At 38.3% G+C, this 28000-nt stretch overlaps 3 protein-coding genes and 1 long non-coding RNA gene across 4 annotated transcripts; 1 reads left to right on the top strand and 3 right to left on the bottom strand.

Moving 5' to 3' along the window:
• Positions 1-1071: 1071 nt before the first annotated feature.
• LOC117305098 lies at positions 1072-4202 on the bottom strand. The gene is made up of 3 exons (XR_004520644.1): positions 4149-4202; positions 2862-3007; positions 1072-1491 (listed from the first exon to the last, which is right to left on the bottom strand). It is a non-coding gene; the product is annotated as an uncharacterized LOC117305098 (long non-coding RNA).
• Positions 4203-6863: 2661 nt separating this feature from the next.
• Positions 6864-18023, bottom strand: LOC117305097 (FAD synthase-like). The gene is made up of 12 exons (XM_033789838.1): positions 17878-18023; positions 16443-16537; positions 15825-15948; positions 15295-15404; positions 14700-14840; positions 13821-13972; positions 12581-12669; positions 11545-11767; positions 10585-10683; positions 9194-9315; positions 8085-8226; positions 6864-7215 (listed from the first exon to the last, which is right to left on the bottom strand). The coding sequence occupies exons 1-12, from the start codon at positions 18020-18022 to the stop codon at positions 7053-7055; spliced, it is 1605 nt and encodes a 534-aa protein (XP_033645729.1). The 5' UTR covers position 18023; the 3' UTR covers positions 6864-7052.
• A 364-nt stretch (positions 18024-18387) lies between these two features.
• On the top strand, positions 18388-23302 carry LOC117305469 (TBC1 domain family member 7-like). The gene is made up of 8 exons (XM_033790337.1): positions 18388-18434; positions 18607-18760; positions 19151-19231; positions 19866-20059; positions 20465-20596; positions 21395-21546; positions 22262-22391; positions 22764-23302. Exons 2-8 carry the CDS (start codon positions 18655-18657, stop codon positions 22851-22853), a joined length of 885 nt encoding a protein of 294 aa, XP_033646228.1. The 5' UTR covers positions 18388-18434; positions 18607-18654; the 3' UTR covers positions 22854-23302.
• Positions 23303-23311: 9 nt separating this feature from the next.
• Positions 23312-27951, bottom strand: LOC117305470 (thymocyte nuclear protein 1-like). Its single transcript, XM_033790338.1, has 6 exons — positions 27833-27951; positions 27076-27281; positions 26153-26317; positions 25682-25743; positions 24833-25017; positions 23312-24058 (listed from the first exon to the last, which is right to left on the bottom strand). Exons 1-6 carry the CDS (start codon positions 27858-27860, stop codon positions 24012-24014), a joined length of 693 nt encoding a protein of 230 aa, XP_033646229.1. The 5' UTR covers positions 27861-27951; the 3' UTR covers positions 23312-24011.
• Between the last annotated feature and the right edge of the window lie 49 nt (positions 27952-28000).

The following is a 28000-nucleotide window of genomic DNA, read 5'->3' as shown; positions in this document are numbered from 1 at the left end:
TGTTGACATTTTAACAATTGAGCGAGTTGGTGTGTAAATCTGAACTAGGCAACATTGATGTGATCTTTGACAAAGCTATGACACACCCTCATACATGTGAGCAACTTCAGCATCCCATAGATTCATTATTGTATACTACACTACACTAACTAATTGTTTTTCCATTATTTTATAGATGTGTGCTGGCAGAAGGAGTTCAGGAGAGGTACGCCTGGCAAAGTCCGTGAAATTTATTTTAATTGGCAACACTTTGTAAAGCTGATCTGGAAAGTTTCATAAATCCAAACATTTATAGGTATTTGTAGGAAAGTTACATTCCCCAAAAGAATGAATGATTTGCAAGACTAAGTTACTAATGCTAAACTGTAATTAAAAATGTGTTGCTAGAATTACTTTAAAGGCAGTGGACACTATTGGTAATTACTCTAAATAATTATTAGCATAAAACCTTTCTTGGTGACGAGTAATGGGGATCGGTTGATGGTATAAAACATTGTGAGAAACGGCTCCCTCTGAAGTGCCATAGTTTTCGAGAAAGAGGTAATTTTCCACGAATTCGATTTTGAGACCTCAGATTTAGAACTTGAGGTCTCGAAATCAACCATCTAAACGCACGCAACTTCGTGTGACAATTACCAATAGTGTCCACTGCCTTTAACTTAGTTTAAAAGTAATTCTATAGCAACACATTATAATTGCAGTTTAGCATTAGTCAAATAGTCAGTACAAAAGTGGTCATTGCAATGCATTGGGTGCTTTTTTGCTGAGATGGTTGTTGTAATGTAAGCTGTGCCAGCAGTCGGAAAGTTTTTATACACATTCTTCTGCCAGCACCAATCGGTATACCTTACATCAACAGTCGCAATATCTGGAATATTAGTAAAGGTCTGTTTACATATAATGTAAGACTTCATCAAATTTACCTCATCGGTTTTTTTGCACAATGTATTGGAGGGTAAAACATTTTCAGAGGAGGTATGTTCAAGTCTAATGCATATAGTTATAACAGACCCTGGACTAAAGGGAACATGGCCAGGGATGTAAAAATAGCCGTGGGTTTTAACTCTGGCCATGCCCCGCTACTGCCTCACCAGGCAGTAATGTTTAGATAAATTTCTTAGAGGTAGTGAGACCATGATTATAAGAGCACTTTGATCAAAGTGTTTTGTTTGTGTGCACTGCAGCAGTTGCCTCAAAGTTGCAGACAAATTGACTTGTGTGGTGAAATGGCCCCTAAGCCATAAGTATCATGATGAGGAAGTCAAAGTGTATGTAAACAGGCCTTTTTACAATTCATAAACAAAACAACAAACCTACCTTAATATCCTAGAACTGATTAGTTTATAAAGTTGATGTGTATAAGAAGCTTGTTGTAGAGAGATGATGAAGTGTTTGAAGTTGTGATGAAGCTTCAAGCCAAGTGTTCTCAATCACAGCCCTGGTGCATCTCTTGTGATGAAACTGCTGCTCCTCATTATCTGTTAATTGAACCTGTAAACAAAAGTACAAGAATAAAGAATAATTAATACAACATTATAAGAGCCACTGATCCAACTTTAACAGTCTGTATCACATTTTTATTTAAAAGATTCTTTAAAGTGTAGGGCCTATGGTGTAACAGTGCCTTGAAAAGGTATATTTATTAGATTATTCTTATTGAATAACAAAATGACAGGCCAAAAACTTTATACACGACAGATTTAGGCCATGGCAGATTTATTTATTTTTGTTTTAAAAGGGCACCTCTTTTGGAATGTCAATTTGAAAATCTATGTTCTTTGTAAAATTATTGTATACATTATATTATTTTCATACTGCCTTTTCGTTTTTATTTATTTTGGTATAAAGTAATGCAATAAAAAACCATGATGTGATGAAATTAAAACTAATTGCAGATTTTGATTTGTTTCATTACATTATAAGTGTACAAGTCTTGTAACTGAGAGTAGCTGAACATTGATGCATGCATGCTTGGCCAGGGGTGGTTAAGCATACAAAGTGCGGTGGAGTGCCTTTTGGGGTTGAAGTTCTGTTGCCTGGTATCAGAGGGGGGTTCCAGGTTGGGGGCGGTTCCAGATTTGCAGAAAGGAAGGGTGTAAGTTTGGGATTGAAGTACAGTGCCCAATTTCATCAAGCCTGTCGGCATAAAACTTGCTAAGCAGAAACAAAATCTTGCTAAACAGTAACTTATTACAAGCCAGAATTTCATAAAGTTTACATTGTTGCCACTGGTGCCCTGATCATTTTTTGCTTAGCCAGAGAAGTTTGCTGGTATTTTCTGCTTAATAGCTTTATGAACTTGGGCTCAGGCTGGTAGTAATTAAGAGGTTGCATCTTGGGGCGGTTCCAGATTGAGAGAAAGTGGGGGAAGTTTGGATTGAAGTACAGGCTGGTAGTAGAAGGGGTTACATCTTGGGGGCGGTTCAAGATTGAAAGAAAGTGGAGGGGGGGGTAGGGATTGAAGTACAGGCTGGTATGAAGGGGTGACATCTTGGGGGCGGTTTAGGATTGAAAGAAAGGGGGAGGAGGTTGGGAATGTACTGGCTGGTAGAAGGCATGACATCTTGGGTGCGGTTCAAGATTGAAAGAAAGTGGGGGAAGTTTGGATTAAAGTACAGGCTGGTAGTAAAAGGGGTAAAATCTTGGGGGCTGTTCACGATTGAAAGAAAGTGGGGGAAGTTTGGATTCAAGTACAGGCTGGTTGTAAAAGGGATAAAATCTTGGAGGCAGTTCATTTGACAGAAAAGGGGAGGTTGGGATTGAAGTGCATAGGCCTACACATGCTAGTTGTAAACGTGCACACACTGGCTGACAACAAAACTGATCACGAGAAAAATATGCAGAATAAAGTCATAACTCACCAGTATTTGCAGTAATTTACAGTTGGAACAGTTCTGTCATCTGCTGAGGACTTCTTGTGTGGTGATGTTTGGTGATGACTAAAACCCTGTCTGTTGCGTCCGTAACCAATAACGAGGAACACAAACCAAAGTTACTTCAAGGATTCCTTAAAAAGGGAAACAAAACATAACAACAATTTGAGTGAAAAAGTGGTTATTTCTCGTTGAATCTGTTATTTGAAACTTCTTCACAACTTTCCCTTCCTCTGTGATTGAACTGAAACACATGATGAAGGTATAGGCTGCTTTCTCCTAGAACTGTATTCAGGTTTATGCCACGAACAAACCTTGATCAGTTTTAGGAGTCGAGTAGGGGCTGAGTACAAACTTTACTTCTAGAGACTTGGAGGTTTAGTAGAAATACAAACTATTTGCACATTTTTCTCACTGAAGTACTACTAATCTGTCTTCAGAATCACAAAAACTTGCTCTGTATACTATACACCCTTGTTACTCAGCTCAGTCAAAGTCAATAACAATCAATTTTCATACAGACATATCATAGTTGCAACATTTTTATTTGTCCAACCAGTGGGAATACATTTTTGTGTGATCAGTGACTCAGTAAAGCTTAACTATACTAAGATACTGAAACTGAATTATGCAGTCGGCAAAGCATCCAATGGATTGGAAACACCACACCAACTTTTTGTTTAACTTTAAAGAAGAAGAAAATTCAGTTTTGGACGAAAGGGGAAAACCCCACTAAACCGCTGCAGTCAGGTAGGGACTAAAAAACCCAAATCCACATGCAAGGTTTTGGTCCGGGAATCGAACCTGGGACCACAGGGCACAGGAGGTCAGAGCCTGCCCCTGCCTGAGGAGATGAAAACTAAAAGGAAAAAGGCAGGGAGCGAAACCCCGATCCCCTGCTGAGCCAACAAGTTGTCATTCAACTCATGAACCTTCTGGTTCTGCCCCCCTTGGCCTGAGACTTACTGTTATAGTTGTTAGTGACTTCTAACATTATTAGACTGTAGCCCGTCCAAAGATAATTTGCTCGAATGAACCGTATTACTAACAACATAGAATAGGAATACTAAAGTAAACTGCAGTGGGCAATGGCATTCAGTTTACATGGTTTACAACCATTTTGAGTTTTTTGAAAAACAACAAGTTTTGTTTTTAATCTCACGATAAAAAAGGTACTAAAACTGTGTCCCACGACATCTAGATACACACAACGAATCTACGAGCTAATTCCAGACGAACTAATCAATTAAACTAAACAAACAAATCATTACTTACCGATGCTTTGTGATGAAAACATTTTGACTTGAAACCTTCGTGTGAGCAGACGACATGTTTACGAAAAATGTGTTGTGTGCGGCACTGAACGCACATGCGCAGAACCACAGCGCCCTCTCGAAATGAACACAAACATTATAATCGGGCCCTTTTCGAAACCATGGCTTACGCTGTGAACTATCAGGGTTTGAGCTCCGTTTCTATGGTTGAAGCTATTGGTTTTCAAAATACTGACTAAGTCGGAGAACACAAAAACCGTAGTTTCGAAAAGGGCCTTATACAAGTCTGGGCCGGGGAGGTAGCTGTAGGGGCGGGGCCGGAAAAAGGGGTGTCGGACCAATTCCAATCACTTTTCTTATGGAGTTGATTAATATCATAGTTTCTGACTTCTTATATTAAGAGTTAAAATTTAAAGAAAATTTCACTCCAAAAAATGTTTAATTTGATGAAATAATTTTTTGATCAGCGTACTTACTTATAGCATGCTTATAGTTCTTCACCTTTAGTTTTATAATGGTATTTGTAATTCCACACCCAAAAAACATTCACTTTTTGTTTATTGCCTTTTCTTCAATTTCACACATTTTTGAAAAACCCCCAAATTGTTCTTACGATGCAGTGGGGCACCACGAATAAGGTAGAGAAATGAAGTAATTCGGAAAAATTCTTCTAAAATTAAGTAACTTTTGTGTGAAAATAAAATACAATTTTTACTTTAAAATATTAAAAAAAGGAAAACAATAAGGCTTCAAAAACAAATAAACAATTAAATTCATGTCTTTTGTTTATTACACAATTTCAATGACAAATTTTGTTTTGTTAATAATATCTTCATTATACATAAAAAATAGTTATATCTCCTGCCATATAAAACACCACTTATAAGAAAATAAATTTAAGTATAATACATCATTGTTCAAATAGTAATCCCAAAATCGATGAAATAACTGTCACACCCTCGGGCAATAATAAATTCAATATTATTCTGCCAAGTATTGAAGAATATTAATTTATAATAGAATACTTTGAGATACATGCGCTGTGGTCTTGTGGGTTATACCACCTCAATTTGATCTGTGTACAATTTGTAACTGCAAGGGTGGATTCCCCAATGAGTTAAGACTAGTCTTCTCACTTAGTGTAACTCACCATATGCATACAATAACAAACTTTTTTATACAATACAAATTTGAGTTCAATTGGTCGTAGTTGCGAGATAATAATAAAAGAAAAAAACACCCTTGTCACACCAAGTTGTGTGCTTTCAGATGCTTGATTTCGAGACCTCAAATTCTAAATCTGAGGTCTCGAAATCAAATTCGTGGAAAAATACTTCTTTCTCGTAAACTACTTCACTTCAGAGGGAGCCGTTTCTCACAATGATTTATACTTTCAATAGCTCCCCAATACTCGTTACCAAGTAAGGTTTTATGCTAATAATTATTTTGAGTAATTACCAAGTGTCCACTGCCTTTAAGCTCTGTAGTTGCTTAGTGGGTTTTCCCCAAATTTGAGCTGTGTACAATTTGTGCCAGTAGAAAGTTTAAACTCAGTACTTGTAAACTTGTAACTTAATCAGTCCCATTGCCCCAATTTCATCAAGCTGATTTGGGCAATGTAACCTTAATGGAATTTTGGCTGGTTTTCAGTTTCTGTTAAGCAACATTTTTTTGTGCTCAGCAAGTTTGTATGCTTACTGGCTGTATGAAACTTGGTCATGGCCTATACTGTGCTCACTGTTCAATAATCTTTGGCGTTTTAAAGGTTTGGTAATATTGTCAAAGGCCAGTATTCTCACTTGGTGTATCCCAACAAATGCATAAAATAACAAAACCTGTGAAAATTTTGGCTCAATTAGACATCGAACTTGCAAGAGAAAAAAACAAAAGAAAAAACACCCTTGTTGCATTACTTTGTGTGCTTTCAGATGCATAAAAAAGGCTTGAGGCCTGAAGTCTTTTATCACTTGAGTGAGAAGTTACCTCAAAAACTAAGTTACTTCAGAGGGAGCCGTTTCTCACAATGTTTTATACTATCAACAGCTCGTCATTGCTAGCTCGTTACCAGTAAGTTTTTATGCTAACATTTTGTTTTAGGAATCACCAATAGTGTCCAGTGCCTTTTAACCATAGTTTCTTCCCTGCATCCAGAAATATTTGTAAATGCTTAGTGATAACTAGTTTAATGGTGTTTGAAGCTTTGCATGATGTGGAGAATAAGAGTAACTATAAATATAAATATGAATAGTAGACTTTCGGGAACAACCATGTGTAACAAAATTTTGAGGGAGTGTTGGCTCTAAAAAGAGCCTGTTTGGTCTGGACGTTTCGAACAGTATACTCTGCTCGCCTTCAGGAGAAACTAGTTTGTTCTCAAGAGGTAACCTCTCCCCAAGTAAGACATTTCCTACAGGCCATTGGAAGTGGGTATGTTTGGGTCCCCTTAAGGCCGTGTCACACAGCAGCGATAACAAAAACGATATCGTTTGCAATTGAAAGGGTCGTGGGTTCGAATACCACCCAAGTAACATGCCTGTGATATTTTTTTCACAGGACTCCAGGGCTCGGGAAAGTACTGAGTATACAGTGCTTACACACATCGGTGTATGCGTAAAAACCAAAATGAAAATAATGCCGCAAAGAGAACGCATTTTATTTTTTATTTTTTTTAAAAAACAAATTCTTATATAGCGCATTCACAATAAACCGTATCAATGCGCTTTACATTAGTTCCCTGTTCATTGGGCCAATAAACAGCCCTTTAATCTTTCCCAGCATTCTATTGGTTGTATTGCTCCACGCAAAATATGCCCACCCTTATTCAACCAATCAATGGCGAGCATTTTTAACGTTCTCGTTATCGGGGCCTGTGTGACCGGGCCTTTAAACTAGCCAAATCATATTTTTATTCCGAGATTGTTCGACTAGTTGAGCGTTTCCTTCCCGTCCTCTCGTCCGTCCCGTCCTGTAGCATATAGGCTGGATGGTAACACACCTCTCCTCTACTGCTGATGTAGCGGAGGGCCGGGTTAGGGTCTGTACCCTCTTTGCTACCCATTGAGGTGTAACTGTGGGGTTAAAACAAAATAAAACAAAAAACTACGCGCTAATTCCTCTTGGTATATGGAGATGAAGGTTATAGAATTTACAGGTTGGTGACATTGTGAGGAAACTGTCACTTGAGGGCGCCATCCAGAATGCAAATTTAACTGGCATTTAAGATTACCGGTAGATCTAGTGTACATTATGTGTGTATTTGTTTAATTACTTGGTTGGGATTCAAACCCACGGCATTTGTCAATTTAGAACAGATCTCGAGCCAATCTAGAGCATATATATGCCTGTGTTTAAAAAATAAAAAAAAAAACGATCCCCAAACCTTGTCACTACTAGTCACGTTCCTCTAAAGGCAGAGTCACACTGCAGCGATAACGTGAACCATAGCGATCACGACGCAAAGAGAACGCATTGTATTGGTTGATTTGCTCCACGCAGAATACGCACACCCACACGCTCATTCAACCAATAGAATGCGTTCTCTTTGCGTCGTTATCGTTATAGTTCTCGTCATCACTGCAGTGGGACCGGGCCTTTGAGTCTGTGGAGATGAAGGTTTTAGAATTTACAGGATGTTAACATTGTGAGGTAATTGTCACTCGAGGGCGCCATCCAGAACGCAAATTAAACTGACGATTTGAGAATTTGAGATCTGATGCACAGTATGTGTGTACGGGCCCATGAGTCAAAAACCGGGAGTATAACCCACACGATGCTGATAAAAAAAAAACCCAAAGCTTGAGTCTGGTGCTCTTAACCACTAGGCCATGACACGCCAAGTTAGACCTCAGAGGTTTTTTGTGCAAAAATGTACCGTGTGTACACTTGTGAAAATGTTGATAATTGTGAATGGCCCCCTAACTTGAGCTGACTGACTTACCCTTTATCATAGAGTCTGCAATAAGGCACACACATGGACCTGATAAACACCCAGACGTCATGGTATGTCCAATGCAGCATGGGGTTAATTCTCATAAACTGTGGCCAGTCGCTGTCTGTCATCGTGAAGGCACTTAAGTTATCTGTAAACAAAACCAATTGACAAGTTGCAATTAAAAACTTTTTATGGACTTTTAGAAAGACTCCGCTAGTATAGGGTCGAAACGATGGACTATTAACCATTTTTTTGCATTTATACCACAGGTCCTCTTGATTGTAAGCAGTTTGCAACAGCTCATACTATTTCTTCAAAACAAAACCTTCTTGAAACTACCAAGCCTGGAATTTAATCTTTGAGAGGGCAAGGCCATTATCATATTTGTGCGAAGGGCACTTCCATTGGAAGAAACTTCCAAGTCTATGGGAATTCTTCTGAGGGGGCACCAAGGCCAAGACCAGGGGCAAACGTTCACGAACAAACACCAACCCCTTGGACATAATAATAATAATATCGAAGTCTTATATAGCGCATGTATCTACAAAACAAGGTACTCGAGGCACTGAGTATATACAAACTTTCAGAAAAATAGGTAATTGCAGTGAATGAATTCTGAGACCCAATAAGGGTTTACAAGGTGCTACGACGTAAACAGCAGCCACAGCCACGAACACTGGGGCGAACCCCTTTTCTTTTCGATAAGTGCACTGGGTTCTTTTACATGCGGTACACAACACATGGGACCAACGGCTTAACCATCCATAGCCATCCAACCAACATATCGAGTAGACTACCCGGCCATGACAGGTCACTATTACATAACAACCAGGGGCAACCATTCACGAACAAACACCAACCCTTTGGACATAGCCATCCAACTAACGTATTGAGTAGACTACCCGGCCATGACAGGTCACTATTACACAACAACCAGGGGCAACCATTCACGAACAAACACCAACCCTTTGGACATAGCCATCCAACCAACATATCGAGTAGACTACCCGGCCATCACAAGTCACTACCACACAATGAGCAACAACGATTGCGTTGGTGCTCACTGATTTTCACAATATCGGTTGATTACAAAACATGCTATTTAATAATCTTACCTGTGTAAGGGTCAGACATTCTGGTCCCCATCAAGACAGCTTTAATCTCTGGATGCTGCTCTTGCAAGACTCCCAAGGCGCTCTTAATACGACCTGTGACTCTCAGTAGCTTCAAATTATACCTGGAAATCAATACAATAAATAATAATGATAACAACATTTATAGATGGATATTTGGTTTGCGGTAACACCATGTGTGTGTCTACTTGCCAGGTAGAGTTTGTTCTTAGAGAACTGTCTTTCTTTATTCTACTACCGCGGAGTAATCCATCAGATGTTCAGGAGAATCCTCAGTTCTGAAAAGAACTGTTCTGCTTTTTAACTACTACCCGAGCGGAGGGTAACGAAAATTGGCTGGGACTTCTTCTTTAGCTTATAGGATCGTAATTAACTGCACATTTATAGAGCGCTAAGCTTTGGCGATATCATGATATTATCGAATATCACGATACTAATTTGGAAACGACTTCGATATCGGATCGATTTGGTTTTAATCAAAATATCGATATATCGCAACAAATCGCGATATAGATTAAGTATCGCAATAATCGCGATGTATTTCCTAGCTGAGACATCTTGCACCCCATAGATTTGGAGTAAAACCAGAAGAATAGGTCATTATAACACCTCTCTTATGCTATGACTGTCTCTTCTACAACTTTCACTGGGAGTTTGAAGACTGATGATGTCAAATTTAATTAATCGCGATTATATCGAATAGCGCGATATATTGTCGGCGATATATCGTGAATAAAATAAGTCAATATCGCCCAAGCTTATAGAGCACTGAGTACGTATGTTTCAAAGTGCTATAACCAGATTGGCATCACAGATGTAGAGATTTAAAGGTTTCCAATGAAGGAGGTGCTTGAATATGGGTGGGTAGCTTGTTCAAAAGTGCAGGAGTTATGGTTGAGAAAGCAAGATCGCCATAGTGCGCCATAAATTGCGGATAAATACAATAAAAACATTCAAACTTTAAAAAGTTAGTTGGAAGAAATTTTTAAGAGGAAATTTCACAGATAATATACAAATTATGATGTACGCACATTTACAACAAAAGTATTTACAAAATGATAAGAAAGGTGCAAACAAGAGAAAATTTATTATCATTCATTGTTGGTAAACATAAATAGTAAACAAAATTGTTGACAATACAAATAGCAAATTTAAGATGTTAGTTGAAAGGAATTTAGAAAATGTTCAAAGAGAAACATTATGGATACATACAAATAGTAAAAACATTCAAATTGAAAACAAACAATTGGAGGGAATTCTAAAGAACAAAGATAAAACCAAAAAGAAGTTTCAAGCTTGAATATTTTAATAAAATGGAGAAATTTGACTGACTTTTTATAAAAAAAATTGATAGAAACAGTTGATAAAAATACCTTTGCACGGATTCATGCAGAAATGTATCAAGTTCTGGAAAGGAGCGTTTCGTATCGATGTATAAAACTTGAAGAGGCTCAGCCCGATCTGGAAACTTCCTATAATAATTGGCGAAAATAAAATGATTTAATTTCGTGAGACCGGCATGAAAATACAAGTGCATTTATAAAAACAATAATAAAATTGTCTAAATAAGCAAGAAATAAATGAAGAAAAAAAGTTATTATTAAACAACAAGAACGTCACAAAACTAAAATATTTAAAGATACACGATAGGCAAGAAATAAGGGAGAAAAAAAGTTTTTATTATACATCAAAAATATTCACAAAATAATATTAATTGAAAACACATGTAAGCAAGAAATAAGGGAAGAAAACAGTTGTTATTATACAAAATAAATATTCACAAAATTAAATAATTAAAAAAATAAGCAAGAAATAGGGGAAGAAAACAGTTGTTATTATACAACAAAAAATTATTCACAAAATTAAAAAGTTAATAAATACACGATAAGCAAGAAATAAGTGAGGAAAACGGTTATTATTTATAAACAAAAATAGTCACAAAATTAAATAATTTAACAAATACAAGATAAGCAATAAATATGGGGAATAGACGTTATTATTATACAACAAAAAGATTCATAAAATTAAATTTTTTCAAATACATGATAAGCAAGAAATAAGGGAAGAAAACTGGTTTTATTATACAACAAAAATATTTTAATAATGAAATCATTTAACAAGTACATGAACAAGATAAGCAAGACACAAGCAGGAGAAAAATTATTATTATTCATAATTGGTCTATTCAAATTGCAAACATGGCTCGACCAAAAAACGCAGAATTGCGACACATACAAATAGTAAAAACAATTTTATGTAGGTACGCCTACAACAAAAATATTTACAAAGAACACTTTTGATTTTTTCAAGATTGGTTAAGGGTGAATATTTACCTTTTCATTATTGCATAAACTAGGTGTAACAGGGCGGTGCAATCTTTCCCTCCATTGAAAGCAAGACACATCGACGATAACGGATATCTGTCCAAGGCTTCTTCGATTATCGTCACAGAGGGAGCGACGAAGGACGCAAGCTCTGATTCCGGGGCAGCGAGTAGATTTTCTAATCTCCTGACTGAGTTGCTGACAGGATCCTTCTCGTAGTCAACTACTCTATCTGTTGGTTAAATTAAAAAAAATACACAACATTTATAACGCGCTTAATACGGCCCTTTCTTAGCGCACATTAAGTGTTTTCCTGCAAGGTATGTGGGACCACGTTTGAATTATGAGACCTACTCCTTTTACATAGCACCATGTAATCGTTTACAAGGAGCTGTGGCGCAAAATGCTGCCAATTAAACCAGGAACACCTTCTCTTTTTGAAAAGTGCACTGGGTTATTTTATGTGCGTTACACAAATAACAACATTAACAGCTTTACATCCCTTTCGAAGGACGCACCAATGGGTAAGTGTCCTGCTGAAGGACACAAGTGTCAGACTGGGATTTGAACCCACACTCTACTGATCAGAAACACCAGCGTTTGAATCCGGTACTACGTAGTAAGTTGCATTCACCACATTTTATTAAAATGCAAGCTGGTATAATTTATCTTTCTTTTCAAACAACAGTGGATGATATTGAATGGTCAGACTGTAGGAGGGTTGACTGTGTACTGTGAAGATTCATCCACAACAACAGTGAATGATAATGAATGGTCAGACTGTAGGAGGGTTGACTGTGTACTGTGAAGATTCATCCACAACAACAGTGGATGATAATGAATGGTCAGACAGTAGGAGGGTTGACTGTGTACTGTGAAGATTCATCCACAACAACAGTGGATGATAATGAATGGTCAGACTGTAGGAGGGTTGACTGTGTACTGTGAAGATGCAACCACCACAGGCAGGCCGGCATAGTATATCAATGATATTGAACAGTCAGACAGTTTTGACTGTGACATCATATATTATTGTTAATCTTACCTTGAGGAAGTAACCTTAGCAGTTCACTGTGTGCCTTATCCACCGATTCCTTACTGTCAGTTTCTAAAGTCAGTTTGACTTTAAAATAGCTTTAAAAAATGAATGAAATTATAGGGTGTTAATTTTCATTTATTTAACATCCAACATCGCAAGAATCTATTGCCATAATTGGAGCACTGTGGTGTTGGCACCCCAAACAAAGATATATTGAATTCAGTTCAATGTGGCCGAGCGGTTAAGGGTTCAGAATTAAAGCTCTGGTGCTTCTGTTCAGCAGAGTGTGAGTTTGAATACCGGTCGTGACGCTTGTGTCCCTGAGCAAGACACTTAACTATTATTGCTTCTCTCCACCCAGGGATGGGTACCTGTGAGGGCAGAGATGGTTCTTGTGATTGATTTAGCCGAGTAGCGCATTTGGTGCACGAGGCTGTATACTCCCCAGGGAGCTGAGATGGTTTAAGGAGTGAATTAAGGCCCAGTGACCAGGGGTAATACCTTGAAGCGCTTTGAGACACTTGTAGGGAGTGAAAAAGCGCTATATAAAAACTCAATATTATTATTATTATTATTATTATTATAACATTAACATGTATTTTTTCTGTACTCACAACTCCGAAAGACAGAATCATAAATGGAGAAAAATACACAGTAGGCCACACAAGCAAACACATGATCAATGATAATGAAACTGAAAACAAAGTAGTAATAAAAGCTATTCAAATAAGCAGGGGCTTGTGGGGAACAGCCCTATACAAAACACAAATACAGTAAGCAAAATTAAAAATGCATGTGAGAGAAAAATGTGTGAGATTTTTGTGAGAAAAATGTGTGAGATTTTTCTCTGTTAAAATCCAGAATTTTCGTATATTAAAGCCATGATACACTTTCGGTAAACAGTATTGTCCAAGTCCCACACTTCGTGTATCACAAATTATATATAAACAACAAACCTGTGAAAATTTAGGCTCAGTTGGTCTTCGGAGTTGGGAGAAAATAACGGGAAAAACCCACTCTTGTTTCCGTGCGTTTCGCCGTGTCATGACATGTGTTTAAAATAAATCCGTAATTCTCGCTAATGTTTTCTCAAAAAGTAAAGCATTTCATGGACTAATATTTCAAGAGAAGTCTTTATCATTACCTTCTGTAAACCCTGTAAATTATTTGTAAATCTGTGATTTTTTTTTTTCCTGTACCGAAAGGGTCCAATGGCTTTAAGATACTGATATACATCCTCAGTTACCTGTTTGCCACGTCGGGATATGAACCAAGAACAACCGAGTTCTTGTGAAGTGCGTTGAATTCATTTAAGATACCAGCGATAGGGGTTTCTGTGCAGTTCAAATAGATCTCCCGCATGTGGTATGCCGAGGCAGACTTAATGAAGAGTTTATTCTAAGGGAATAACGAGAAAATACAAAAATTGAAACCAGTATTGGTCAAGTAGTAGCAATGCCTTTGGTTGACCAAAAAGCCAAATTGTGGACTACAAATTCATAAAAAACATTTTAAAAAGTTAGTTGGAAGGAACTTTAAAGAGGAAATTTCATGCAAAAGATATACAAATTATATGTAGACATACAAAGACGAAATTATTTTAACAAACAGAAGATAAGCAAGGGATAAAAAATAGGAAAGTTATTTACATATTTGTGTTGAAAATTCACCAAATTAAAATATTTAAAAATACATGATACACAAGAAATAAGGGAAGAAAACAAGTGATTATTATTCAGTATTAGTCAAATAAAATTGCAGACCAAAAAAGCAGAATTGCGGATATGTACAACACAAGTTATTTGCAAAGAATTTCATACAGGAATTTCAAAAAGATATACAAAATCATGTAGGTACACCAACAACAACAACAATATTTAAAAGTGAAATTATTTAAAAATACAAAATAAGCAAAAATTAAGAGAAGAAAAAAATGTAAGAGAAATTGCACAAGGACAAAATATCATACTGAAGGATAGCATAACAATATTGAATGGTCAGACAGTAAGAGGGTTGACTGTGTGCTTTGCTGATGCATCTGGCACATGATATCATACTGAATGCCAGCACAGAGCATTGGTGATATCAAATGGTCACACAGTGGGAGGGATGAGTCTCTACGAACCTTGAGGGACAGGAAAGAACTTGTCAGGAGTTGCGGTATACCAGGGAAGATGTAGACATTCCGCACACAGATTAATGGGTACGGACGCTGCTTACCAGTCTTGTGATCTAACCCGTAAACAAGCCTCGTTGACTGGGGAACCTAGAAGCAAGAAAATAATAATAAATAGTAATACGTAACAGTGGCTTCTTATGAAGCGCTTAACATTCATTATTTTCCTGCAAGGAATGTAGGACTTCGTTTGAATTATGAGACCTACTCATTTTACATAGCAGCATGTAACCATGCTTTCTGTCTTATCCGAAGGACGAAGCATCATGTTTAAGTGTTTTGCTTAAGGACAAATGAGTCACGACTGGGACTAAGTAAATTATGTTGTCATGAGTAGCCGTGAGCGACACAATTAGTTCACCAAGCAGAAAGTTGCGACTACTTTTGTAGTATGTAGTCGTGGCAGCACGATTAACTGAGTAGTTGAATAACGGTAGACGCGACTCGACTTGGCAATCGATAGTCGCACCTTCAGCACTAGTCGCCCAGGCTTACATGAGGAGTTGGCAAAAAGGAGGAGGACAAAAACAAATTCTAAGCTTACACGGGCCATCTTGAGGCTCGGTGAGTCGTCACTGTCTCCAAAATATTGCTTACAAAGTCGGACCAACTCTGGATGTGCGATGATACTCTCGTTAAAGGCCATAGCAACCCCTACAAGAAAAATAACGTAAGTAGTATTGGTTTGTAATCCTGTTGGACCCCTTTCATTATTATCTCGCAACTTTGACGACCGATTGAGCTCAAATTTTCCCAGGTTTGTTATTTTATGCGTATGTTGGGATACACCAGGTGAAAAGACTGGTCTTTGACAATTACCAATAGTATCCAGTGTCTTTAAGGGCAAAACCTGAGCAAGTTGAAGTGTGAATAAGTCGACCCGTGATTTACCACTGACCAGCATGGACACAAGTGTCACGACTGGGATTCGAACCAACACTCTGATGCTCAGAAACACCAGAGCTTGAGTCCGGAGCTATAAACTACTAGGCCATGACACAGCATTCTTTTTATTTTTATAATCAGTTTTGGTTCGAATCCCCACCTGGCCATTCTTTATACTTATCGTAGTACCCTCAAATGTGATGTCATCATGAGTTGGTCCAATTCCACCTGACGTAACAACGTGTGTGTACGATGAGGAGAATCTCGCAACCTCTGTAGCGATTATTTCCAAGTCATCAGCAATCACTAAGACCTTTAAAATACAAGATCAGGAAAAAAATACAATAAATAACCAGTAAGGACTTCTATCCAGAAGAGAGGGGACAACCTCAAAAAGATCTTTGAGCAAGGACGTGTTGCAGGTAGTCGCTGACGTGGCCATCAAAAACTTTGTTGGACAGACGGAATCAAAGAACTCACAGGCTTATCAATAAACGTTGCATATCGATCTGCACTGAATAGACAGAAGTGGAACTCCATCATAACCAGGGTCACAAAAGGGTCAGCCATGACTCCTAGGACGACGACGAAGGACTTTTCTGTTGTTTCTCACCAAGAAAGGTTTTATGCCAATAATTATTTTGAGTAATTACTAATAGTGTCCCCTGCCTTAAAAGCAAAATCTGGGATATGAATCAGGAAGAAGCCAAAATCTACTTCCCATGTTTGTATAAAAAATAACCATGAGCAATTAAGTCTTTCAAACTTCAGACCGTTGACCCAAGTGGTTTCAACAAACATACTCACCCTTTCAACTTTGACCCCTAGGTCATAGAGCTCCTTGCACAGGAAGTGGGAGTTAGTATCCTGTGTGTGGCCCTTCAGAATCTCATCTCCGATAACTTTAAAAAATAAAACAAAGATAAACAAAATTTTACCGGTGGGTAAAGGTGATGAATCCAATTCTAGTTTTTCACTCATTAGGCCACATAAAAAAATAAAAATTGTGATCGTCCTTTTTTTTGCGGATTGGGGAGGGGGGAGTTTTTTTTGTTTTTTTGTTTAAAAACAAAAGTTTTGTTGACATGCCAAATATGAAATCAAGAATAAAGAAATCATCGCAATCACTGTAAAACAGAGAGTTTGTGTGTTTTTGATGTTTTCCATAGTTTTGTCAAACAAATGTAACTCCTAGATGACATTTTCTGTAAACTTTTTCAAACAACTAAGCACAGTGTAGCCCAAGTAACTATTTGAAGAATTGTTCTTGCTTTACCAACATGAATAAAAACCTTCTTTAAACATCTTTTTAAACCTGTACATTTTGAAAAAAATATCAGCTGAAAAATCTTGGAAGTAAAAGTATAAAGAGATATCCAGACATGTTTTTTTATGATAAAAAAAAAGAAAAAGGAAATGGGGTCGGGGGGTTTTGAACGGTCGGGTGGGGACGATCAACAATTTTTTTTTTTATGTGGCCTTATCTTGATACGAGACCAAAACACTTAGGACTACATAAACTTATTATTAAGCTGTGTCCCCGTTGGACTTTCTCTTCCGCTGCCACGCACAGGGAAAGTTACAGTGACTGGCTTTAAATTTATTACCGAGCCAACATAAGCCCAAAGTCCTTGATTTGAAGTTAAGGTTTTACTTTTCTGCTGCGGCTGGTCTCAACAGTAGTAGAACCAATAACGGATAACTTTCCGTATGCGCCACCACTTTTTCACTCATTTTTACAAAAAGGGATATCTCATTGAGGTAAATTAGATATTATTTCAAGATATAGAATAGAATGAAAAAGTGGTGGCGCTATACGGAAATGTTTCCCTAATAACTGCACTAGTTCAGTGCCGTTCCAGCTTTTTATGTTTACTTTGGACCTAGCACTTAGCAAGTGCCGCCATAATCTACAGTCGGTCCATCATCAATTTAGATTTTAAATACTATAAAAAGTGTAATTATAACTGAAATATAAATTTTAAAAAAATTCCCAGGACGAACGTGTACAGATAAACCCACGTTCGTCCTGGGGAAAAAACCGCCACACACCGGGGTCGACCCAGCAGGCAGGGAAGCTAAACGAACGCACCCAATATTGGGTGCGTTCGTTTAGCTCCCCTGGGTCTATCTGCACACGTTCGTCCTGGAAAAAAACAGTGCGGTGCTGCTGAGACCAGTGAGAGTGGGTGCACATAATAACTCATCCTTGTTTATTTACAGTACACTACACAAACCTTACTCAAAATGCCTGCGGTCTGCCTGGAATTTGCGCTCATTCTGCGGCCGGATGTTCGCTGTAATTTGATGTTATTTCCCATTAATTGCAGGCGACGGACGGCGGCAATCTGATTTTTAGTAAATATCTTCCTAAAACCGGCATTCATTTTTTTCGTTTCAAAATCATGTTTTTATACAGCGGTCTGGTACCCATTTCCATTTGCTTTTTCATGTACATTTATCACTAAGTAATAAAATTGGTTTGGGTATCATACTATCTCTGCAACCTGTAAAGTGGTCGATGATGGCGCTGTTTGTGGTTTATTGGGATTATTTGATGTACTGAGAGGGCGCCCTTTCCAATAAATCGAAATATTGTTTTATTTAGAGGGCGCCCTTTCAAATTAATCGAAATTGTTTTTTTTTAGAGGGCGCCCTTTGCAATGAATCGAACTATTTGTCGACTATGAGGGCGCTGTTTAATAACTAATTAAATTATTTCGTCCCAGGAGGGCGCTGTCTCCTGCACAATGTAAACTTGTCGTCTGCTTACAAAAATTGTGTTTTCCCAAAACATCGGTAAGTTGTGATTTGTTTACTGAATTTTTCCGACTATATCGTCTAGTAATATTTGTATAGATTCCCTGGTGTTTATCTAGATGTCATGGGTGCATATAATACTGATTTGGTTTAGTGAAATTGGTAGAATAAAAACTTGTAACATTTTGTTTCTAATCTTTCTTTGAAACAGCGCCCTCATCGGATGGTCTAGTTCGTGAAATTCTGAAAGAATTAAAAGATGACGGATGGTAGGAATTTCCGATCTCATTATTATGAAAAAGTTGGGTTCCGAGGTGTGGAGGAGAAGAAATCTTTGCAGATTCTGCTAAAGGAAGATCCCTTAGGTAATGTTCACCTTCAATTTTGGTTCTTTCGTGTTCACTTACTTTGTTCAATCCAAAACACTGTTTATTAATCAGCGAGTTTTTTTTAGATTGACGTTCAGAGTAACAATTTTCTTGTATCGATACAATGTAGCTGCCCATTTTTTAATAATAATTGCGTTTACTTAAATTGCTTCAACTAGTAAAATAGATTAACTGTTTGTTATGTAATGTAATTTGTAACTTTTAATGTATATTTATAACGAATTACACACGATTATTATGGTTCCAAATAAATGATTCTTACCTTACCTTCTTCACTATAGAAGACACTACACACTTGAGGCTTGCAGCACCATCCTTTTTTATTTCCCTGCGGTAATAATTGTTGATATCTTTCATTACATGCAGACATTGGGAAGTTATCAATGTTTTGTCTACGCTTTCAGCTCTCAGCGATGTTCAGACCACTAGTGTGGAAGGTTATCCTAGGTAAGTATTCAGGCCGCGTCCAAAGCAGCGACTTCGGCTACAGCTACGGCTAGATCAGCGCGTCTGCCAGTGTTGAAGATTACGCAGGACGCACGCGATCTAACTGTAGCGGAAGCCGAAGTCGCCGTTTCGGACACGGCCAAAGTACAAATTACTAGAATCATCCCATATTATTATTAAGGCCTGGAATCACACAACAGCCATGGCCTCTGTTGCCCCTGGGATGGCCTTGTTGCCCCTTCCAACATGCGCATTCCATTGCCATGATAAGGTTTTCAAATGGGAGTGCGCTGTGAGAAAAGAAAATGGCATTGCCTTCTTAAAGTTGAGCTCCAAAGCTAAAGCTCCAGCCTTCAATTTCACCAAACTCTTCCTAACTTTGGATTAATCTTAGGACTTAGGATGAGTTAAGTTCCGTATCTAAAGGCGTAGGACATGTTGAACCTATCCTAAGTTAGAACGGGTTACTCGTCCTAACTCGAGATAGGATTAATCCTAGCGTTTCATGAAATCGGCTGGCAGGCCCGTCATGCCTGTATAACATTAGGTTCATCATTGCACATTAATCTCTTGCCCTGTGATGGAATGCTCTAAAGGTCTCTTTTTAGAATTTGTTTCCCTCTATTTGTTTCAGGCATAGTCCCGCCCCATCCCTCCACCCATGACTTTGTCATGCAACAACGCAGTGAGCAATTTAGCGACCTCCGCAATGCACTACGAGTTATGGGACACATCAATCACACTACCGCCTTGAGCAGTGAATTCCTTAAGATGTTTCTTCTGGAGGAGAGAAGGTTACCGCTTGAGGACGAACAACTAGCCATTGAGGTACATTGACAAATATTTCTGGCTTCAGGGAAGAAAGTATGGTTTTAGTGTAGTCCCAACAGTTCCCACTTCCTAGTTCCATTGACCTGTATGAAATGTCTAGTTGGGGGAGAGGTTACCTACCTCTTCGGGACAAACTACTAGCCACTGAGTACATTGACAAATATTTCTGGCAGCAAGAAGCAAACAAATTTGTGCAACAAGGGTGTTTTTTCTTTCTCTATTCTCTTGCAACTTCGATGACCAATTGAGTCAAAATTTTCACAGGTTTGTTATTTTATGCATGTTTGGATACACTAAGTGAGAATACTGGTCTTTGACAATTACCAAAGGTGTCTTGAACCATACCATATTATGAACCATAGAGTAAATGACAATTAGCACTTTTTTATTCTTTGATCTTAGTGTCAGGAAGAGGAATGTTTTATTTCGCTGGCGGAGACGGTCATCGAGTTGTTTGACAACGAGGTAGACGCCTACTGGATAACAGCTACAATCCGCAGGAACCTCATTGACAAAGATTCCTTCTTACAACTGGTGAGAAATTTCAGTTTCCGTCAGCCATCATTTGCTTTCTCATCACCACACCAGGGCCCAATTTCATAGAGCTGCTTTAAAGCCATTGGACACTTCGGTAAACAGTATTGTCCAAGTCCCACACTTCGTGTATCACAACTTATATATAAAATAACAAACCTGTGAAAATTTAGGCTCAATCGGTCGTCGGAGTCGGGAGAAAATAACGGGAAAACCCACCCTTGGTCTCCGCCAGTTTCGCCGTGTCATGACATGTGTTTAAAATAAATCCATAATCGAGAATTGATATTGTTTAAATGTTTTCTCAAAAAGTAAAGCATTTCATGGAATAATATTTCAAGAGAAGTCTTTCACCATTACCTTCTGTAAATCCCTGTAAATTATTTGTAAATCTGTGAACTTTTTTTTTTTTTCTGTACCGAAAGTGTCCAATGGCTTTAATGTAGCCAAGCACAACAACATTTTGCTTACCAGAATTAGGCCACCAGCCAAACTACCATGTCACATGTACAATTTATGACTGGTATCCTGCTCAGTTCAGTGCTCTGCAAAAAATTGCTTGAGCAGCTCTATAAAATTGGGCCCATGCCTCGGGGCTTGTCAGCAGTACATATTTGCTAAATGTATTTTCATCTGCTCTAGATTGGCAACGGTCGTGGGTTTGAATCCCACACCCCCGGAATATGCTCAGTTTTTTTTTCCACAGAACTCTGGAAAGTACCGAGTATACAGTGCTTACACATATCGGTGTAAGGGTAAATCCAAATAATAGCCAATAATTTACTGCCATTTCTCCAGTCTCAGCGATTCGTGACCCAACTGCAGAAGGAGGATTCTCAACTCCTTAAGCACCTAGAGACGACAGGTGTTCTTAGCAGAATGGGTCTGGTCTACAAGGCGTGGTTTGGAGGGATGTTTGCTGGTGTTATACCACCAGGTCCACTCGGGAGGTATGATTTAGTAGAATTTTAATAGCCGCTTTACTAAAAACTGTATTAAACAGCCATCACCTTGAGCCAAGAACAGGGGAGGTGCACATGTCTTTCACTCGACATCCGTTTGTGTGTGGTGTGTGGGCATTTGATCTCTATTTATTATGATTAGCTTGGAGCGCAATAACTCACAGCACTGGCTGTATACTCCCCAGGGTGCTGAGATGGTTTAAGGAACCAAATATAATATGGCCCAGTGACCAGGGGTGATAATGTCAGAAGCGCTTTAGGATGCCCATCCGGCTATGATAAAACTATATAAAAATGTATTATTATTATTACACGTTGCAACGATTTACACGACAAGGAACGTATAAATATGACAGTCGTCGAGGACCTGTCTAAGGAATACCACAAAAACATCTTGAAAATGAGGTCGTACAACACATTGTTTCGATGTAAGAATTGTGGCTTATGTTTCTGTTAATGTTTTGTTTACGCTACAGCACAAGTACAGACTGTAGCCCTGGCTTAAAAAAAACGGACAAGTTTTCCGCTTTTTCCCCCATGCCGCAATGCATCTTGGGAATTAAAAATTAGTCTCGACTAGTGTCTAAGTCGCGACTATTTAAGGCATGACTAGTCGAGAAGTAAATTTCAATAGTCACCAATGCTTATTTAGTACCAGGCCTTTTGAAATAATTCTTACTTTTAATATGATTTTCTACCACAGGGTTATGGACCGTTTGATTGGTGGTGCGCCTCTCATCACAGTCTACGTAGCTCAAGTGTTTGTCTTAACTTACAGACGCCAACTTCTTGGGATGACAAAGTATGACGCCATTGTGCAGTTTCTCCTAAAGGTAAAGATTGGTTTGGGATAGGGCTCATTTCAATCACTGTTTCTTAAAGGCACTGGACACTATTGGTAGATACTCAAAATAATTGTTAGCATAAAAACTTAAGTGGTAATGAGCAATTGAGAGCTGTTGATAGTATAATACATTGTGAATACATTTCTCACTCAAATAGAAAAATACTTCAGACCTGAAGCTTTTTGCACATATTTTTGTGCAACAAGAGTGATATTTTCTTTCATATTCTATTGCAACTTCGATGACCAAACAAGTTCAAATATTCACAGATTGGTCTTTGACAATTACCAAAGGTTTCCAGTGCCTTTAAAACAAAATGGTAAGACAATGAATTAAATTTTGTTTCTCTTTCTTTTCAAGGTTCCACCAGACAGTGCCGAGGTGCTCGTCAACGAAGCAATTGAGACATGGGAGAGTTGCCGAAGCCAGACTAAGCCAGACACATTGTGATGAGTTAATAATGACACTGAACATGTGTGTGAGTCGAAAGCCAGACGCCTGAAAGCCTTGCCAAAGTAATGGTGTCCACTATGAGGAAGTGACTTTAACCATAATTGCTTCCCTGCACCTCAACATTGAAAGAGGAAGGATGGCTTGGGGTAATCATGTCACTCAAAAGTTAAGTAGATGCTTGCTGTTTCCCCATACAGTTTCCCCTGCATCTTGTAGGGAAAGTGGTTTGGCTGAGATGGATGACGAGGGAAAATAAAGATGGTAGCAGAAAAGCTGACTTCGATTTGGTACTGTACCCAAAACCACCAACTCTTAGCATGAGGCCATTTTGGTGTTGAGTTACCATAGAGTGGAGTATTTTTATGGGTTTGGTACTGTACCCAAAACCACCTACTCTTAGCATGAGGCCATTTGGGTGTGGAGTTACCATAGAGTGGGGTATTTTGATGGATTTGGTACTGTACCCAAAACCACCAACTCTTAGCATGAGGCCATTTTGGTGTTGAGTTACCATAGAGTGGAGTATTTTGATAGATTTGAAAAAGTCTGAGTTTAGATAAAAGTCTGAAATTTCTCATCCCTATAAAACAAACTCAATTCACTGATATGTGCAATGAGTTCTTGTATACTGTAGTACTGCTATGAAGAAGGATTGTAATAAACTAATAAGATTTTACACATTATGCGTACAAAAGTGTTTTTATTGAAGTAGTCGTATACAAAAATATACAGTGTTTGTAAACTTCTTGGGTTCGGCAGGAAGTATAGAAACAAAATCACAACTTTTATAAAAAAGACAAATTAAAGACAAATCCTTGGAATAACCAATGCCATAATCAGTGTGATTCAAGATCTACATCCATTGTTAATGGTCTACACAGTACAAAGTCAACCCTCCTACTGTCTGACCTTTCGATTTCATCCACATTGGTCTTTAACGATCAAATGAAGATAGTTTCTCCATCGCACATAATATTTGTTTTATATAACATCTAAAAATAGATCTCTGTCATTTGGCGGGATAAACTATCAATGAGCTTCCAAAAAGTTAGATTCTATTTAAAACATAAGTATATCTCAACATAAATTGTTTCAGATGACTTCACTTGTATGCCATTTCACAAGAAGTACCTGATTTTGGCGAGGGCGTGTCATTCATGGTCCAGGTTCTTCCTCAAGGCTCAGGATGAAGTCAAACTCCTCTACAAACATAAACCAAAACAAATAGGTTAAAGGGGACTGATGAACACCACTGATAATTACTCAAATAAATTGTTAGCATAAAAACTTACTTGGCAACGAGCAATGAAAAGCTGTTGATAGTATAAAACATTGTGAGAAGCGGCTCCCTCTGAAGTGCTGTAGTTTTTGAAAAAGAAGTATTTTCTCACTAATATATTTCAAATGAATTCGAGACCTCAGCTGAGGTATCGAAATCAAGCATCTAAAAGCACACAACTTGTGCGACACGGGTGTTTTTTCTTCAATTATTCTCTCGCAACTTCGACGACCAATTGAGTTCAAATTTGCACAGGTTTATTATTTTATGCATATGTTGAGATACACCAAGTGAGAAGACTGGTCTTTGACAACTACCAAAGGTGTCCGGTGCCTTTAAACAAAAAATATTGACAGGAGCAGGACTTGAAGCCGCACCCTCTGGATTAAAACGCCTGCCCACCATCAACGTGGCTAGTTGTCTGGCCCCCTGAACAAAGACAAAATAGGGAAACTGCCAACATTTGGGCTAGATTGTTCAGTTGGTCGCGAGTGGCAGCTCGTGAATCCAATAGTCACAGGTTCGAAATCCACATTTGTAAATTTGTCTTTGATCAACTGAAAATATATTTCGAGAGGGTTCGGGGAGAGACAAATGAACAAACAAACACCCACAACAAACAAACAAACAAACAAACCAACAAACAAACCACTATCCCAACAAACAAACAAACAAACAATGTTTATTGAAGAATTACCTTCTGTAAGTGGCTGTACTGACAGTCTTGCTCGTGTGAACAGAGCAAGATTTCTCAAGGGTCCCTTGCTTTTTGAATGTTTCTGATACAGTCCCTTGAGTTCTGCCAGTGAGATGTAGCGTTTCGTGTCGCGTACATATTTGACATCCACCATGAACCAGCGAGGGTTGTCTTTTTTGCTAGAGCTGAAACAAAGAAGAGGATATCAGTTGGTAATTCTAGAGAAAAAAAAACTAACAGGTGTAGGCAAGTTGCTGGAGGGTATCATTTCCGTACAAAAAACAACGTTAAAAAAATATTACCCTTCAAAAGGAACATTACAGAAGTGGTTTTTGCTAACAAAACAGTTGCTAGCAGTGTAAGCACTTTATGTAATCCACCAAATACATAAACTGACAAACCTGTAGGAGTTTGGCCATCTGGGTCACGAGAAAATAATGAAAAACCGCTAATTGCATGACATCAATTACAACAAAAACTAATAAAACGTTCACTGAGAGATAAACTCCAAACAGGAAACTAGTTTTATTTATTTCTCATCAAATATGATATTTCAGACGGAAATATTTCAAGGGAAGTTTTCTACTATCATCATCATTAGACCGTGTTTTAGACCGTGCTGGCAATGTTAAGTGTCCCTGAAGTGTCACGACCGGGATTCGAACCCACACTCTGCTGAACAGAAACACCAGAGCTTCACTTCGGTGGTCTTATCTGCTATGGATACTTCCTTGAATGGCATCCGAAAACTTGAATGATTGATTGATTGTGATTGATTGATTGGTAATTGATTGATGATTGGTAACAGTATCGATTGATTGGTTATGATCAATTGCTTGATTGATTTACCTGTCATAGTGTGGGTCCTTCTTATCAAACTGGGTGTGGTCCACATAACCGTCTTGTGTGATCTGTGATCAAATCAAACAAAATGTTAATAAAAAATATGGGAAAAAAAGTTACTGTTTATTATTACTATTTCTAGAGTATCAAATTCAAGTTCTGGTGGTTAAGTTATCAGAGTGTGGGTTCGAATCCCGGTCATGACACTTGTGTCCTTGAGCAGGATACTTTACTATAATTGCTTCTCTTCACTCAGGGGTATAAATGGGTACCTGCGAGGGTAGAGGTTGATGTTGTGAATAAAAAAGCCACTGGAGTGCCACAGCAGCTTAGGGCTGTATACTCCCCAGGGAGTTGAGAATTGAAGATAATAGGAATGTTATTGGCCCAATGACCAGGGCACTGATGTAAAGCGCATTGATACTGTTATTGTGAACTGCGCTATATAAGAACATGCGTATTACTATAATATTTTACCTCTACAATACCGGCAATCCCTGGTACTTTGGTATTACTGTGATAGAAAAAAGCCTGGTGCCCGACTTTCATCTGATCACGAAGGAAGTTCCGGGCTTGATAATTCCTGACTCCATCCCAACATGCCGTCTGATTGGGCTCCTTCTTCAGGTCTTCAAGTCCAAACTAAAGAAGACGAACGAGAGCTTATTTTAAATTAAGCCAGTTGGGAAGTAGATTTTGATTATTGTCCGGTTAAGTGACTTGGTAAGTCACAAGTGAATGCTCAACTTTGATTCCCCGAACTAAAAACAGTGTTGGTTATAGACATTCATTCAGAGCTATGTGATTGGTCTTGTAAAAGCAATCCTTGTCCAGTAACCAACTATTTGCAACAAGGCACCAGCCCTGCTGTCTTCCAAAATATGAACCCAGGGGTGGATTTCACAAAGAGTTAGGACTAGTCTTATCTCGAGTTAGGACGAGTTACTCGTCCTAACTTAGGACTATGCATGCAATTTGTATATCTCCTAGGACTAGTCCTAAAGTTAGGACTAGTCCTAACTCTTTGTGAAATCGACCCCTGGAGCCTTTAGCACAAAGATAGTCCTAACTTTAATAGGATTAGTCCTAGCTTGAGATGAAGTCCACCTTTTCAATCAGTTGGAAAATGCCAATTGGTGGTTCAGAATTCAAGTTGTTTAAACAAAAATTACCCCACTATTTCTTTTGTTTCAACACTTGTTCGACATGAGTAGACCCTATGGCCTTTATGAATTAAAGCACAGTTCATACTTCAAAGAAAATTATGTGACACAACTGCGCTGTTTTCCAGGAAAATTGTGACGCAGGGGTATCTATCTCCTTCACTTATATTCGCCTGGCAACTTGCGTGAACTGAAGCATGAACCAGGCTTAAGGATTTGACCGATTTCTTCCCATACTTTGACATCCACGCCCTTCTCAATGCGGCTCTCTGGTTCTGATTTCATCAGCCATCTGATGTATGTGGTTGCACCACTACTTGCTCCACTGCTACTAGGAGTAGAACTTTTGGATGCTGTCTTATTACTCTTGCTGTTTTTCACAATCACATCTTTGCTCTTTTTCTGTTTCACCTTTCTTGCAGTCTGCTTTTCATCACTAGAATCTTTTATAAGGAGAAAATTGTAAAACCAAAAAGTTACGAACGGTTATAAAAAATAAAAGAGCATTATATTTATTTAATTTCTTGGGCAGATATAGACTAAAAGTACAATATAAGGCACATTCATTAGCTAAAAACATTTTAAAATGCAGCAATGAGCAATACAAATACAGGAAGGAAAAAGAAAAAGCTGGAGCCCGAAAAATTACCTAAAAAAAGAAACACGGTTCCTGTCTAGAGGCTCTCCTCTCCAGCTGGCTGGCTGGTCCCAAAGAGCAAGATCATTGATAATAAAGAGCAGTTGGAAAATTGTATTAGGTGCCCCTTTCACCGTTGTTGATTTAGACCCGTACCATTTTTTAGCAAACATTAATTTCACGGACTCCGCCCCCACCCCCACTACTCAAAAACAAATCCTCTCTCTTGTAAAGTTGTAATGTATTATTATAATAAGGGTCCTCACACAATACAGTTTTTAGTGAGGTTTTTTAGTAAATAGGCCTAATTATTAAAAAATATAAAATAATGCAAACCATCATAATATTGTATGTCACCTGTTTTCTGTCTTTTTCTCGGTGGCATTTTTTTATCACAACACTAGTTTGAAGTGTGAGCAGTCGGCCGCGATAGACACACGTGCGCAACAAAAAGCAGACGAACAAATTGAAAACGTAGTTTCTAAACAGCGCCCTCAAGAGTTTTGACATCTGACAAGAAATATC

The sequence above is a fragment of the Asterias rubens genome, chromosome 22 (assembly GCF_902459465.1).
Source record: "Asterias rubens chromosome 22, eAstRub1.3, whole genome shotgun sequence".
NCBI classification, from domain to species: domain Eukaryota; kingdom Metazoa; phylum Echinodermata; class Asteroidea; order Forcipulatida; family Asteriidae; genus Asterias; species Asterias rubens.
This window is presented reverse-complemented; position numbering and strand designations above follow the sequence as displayed.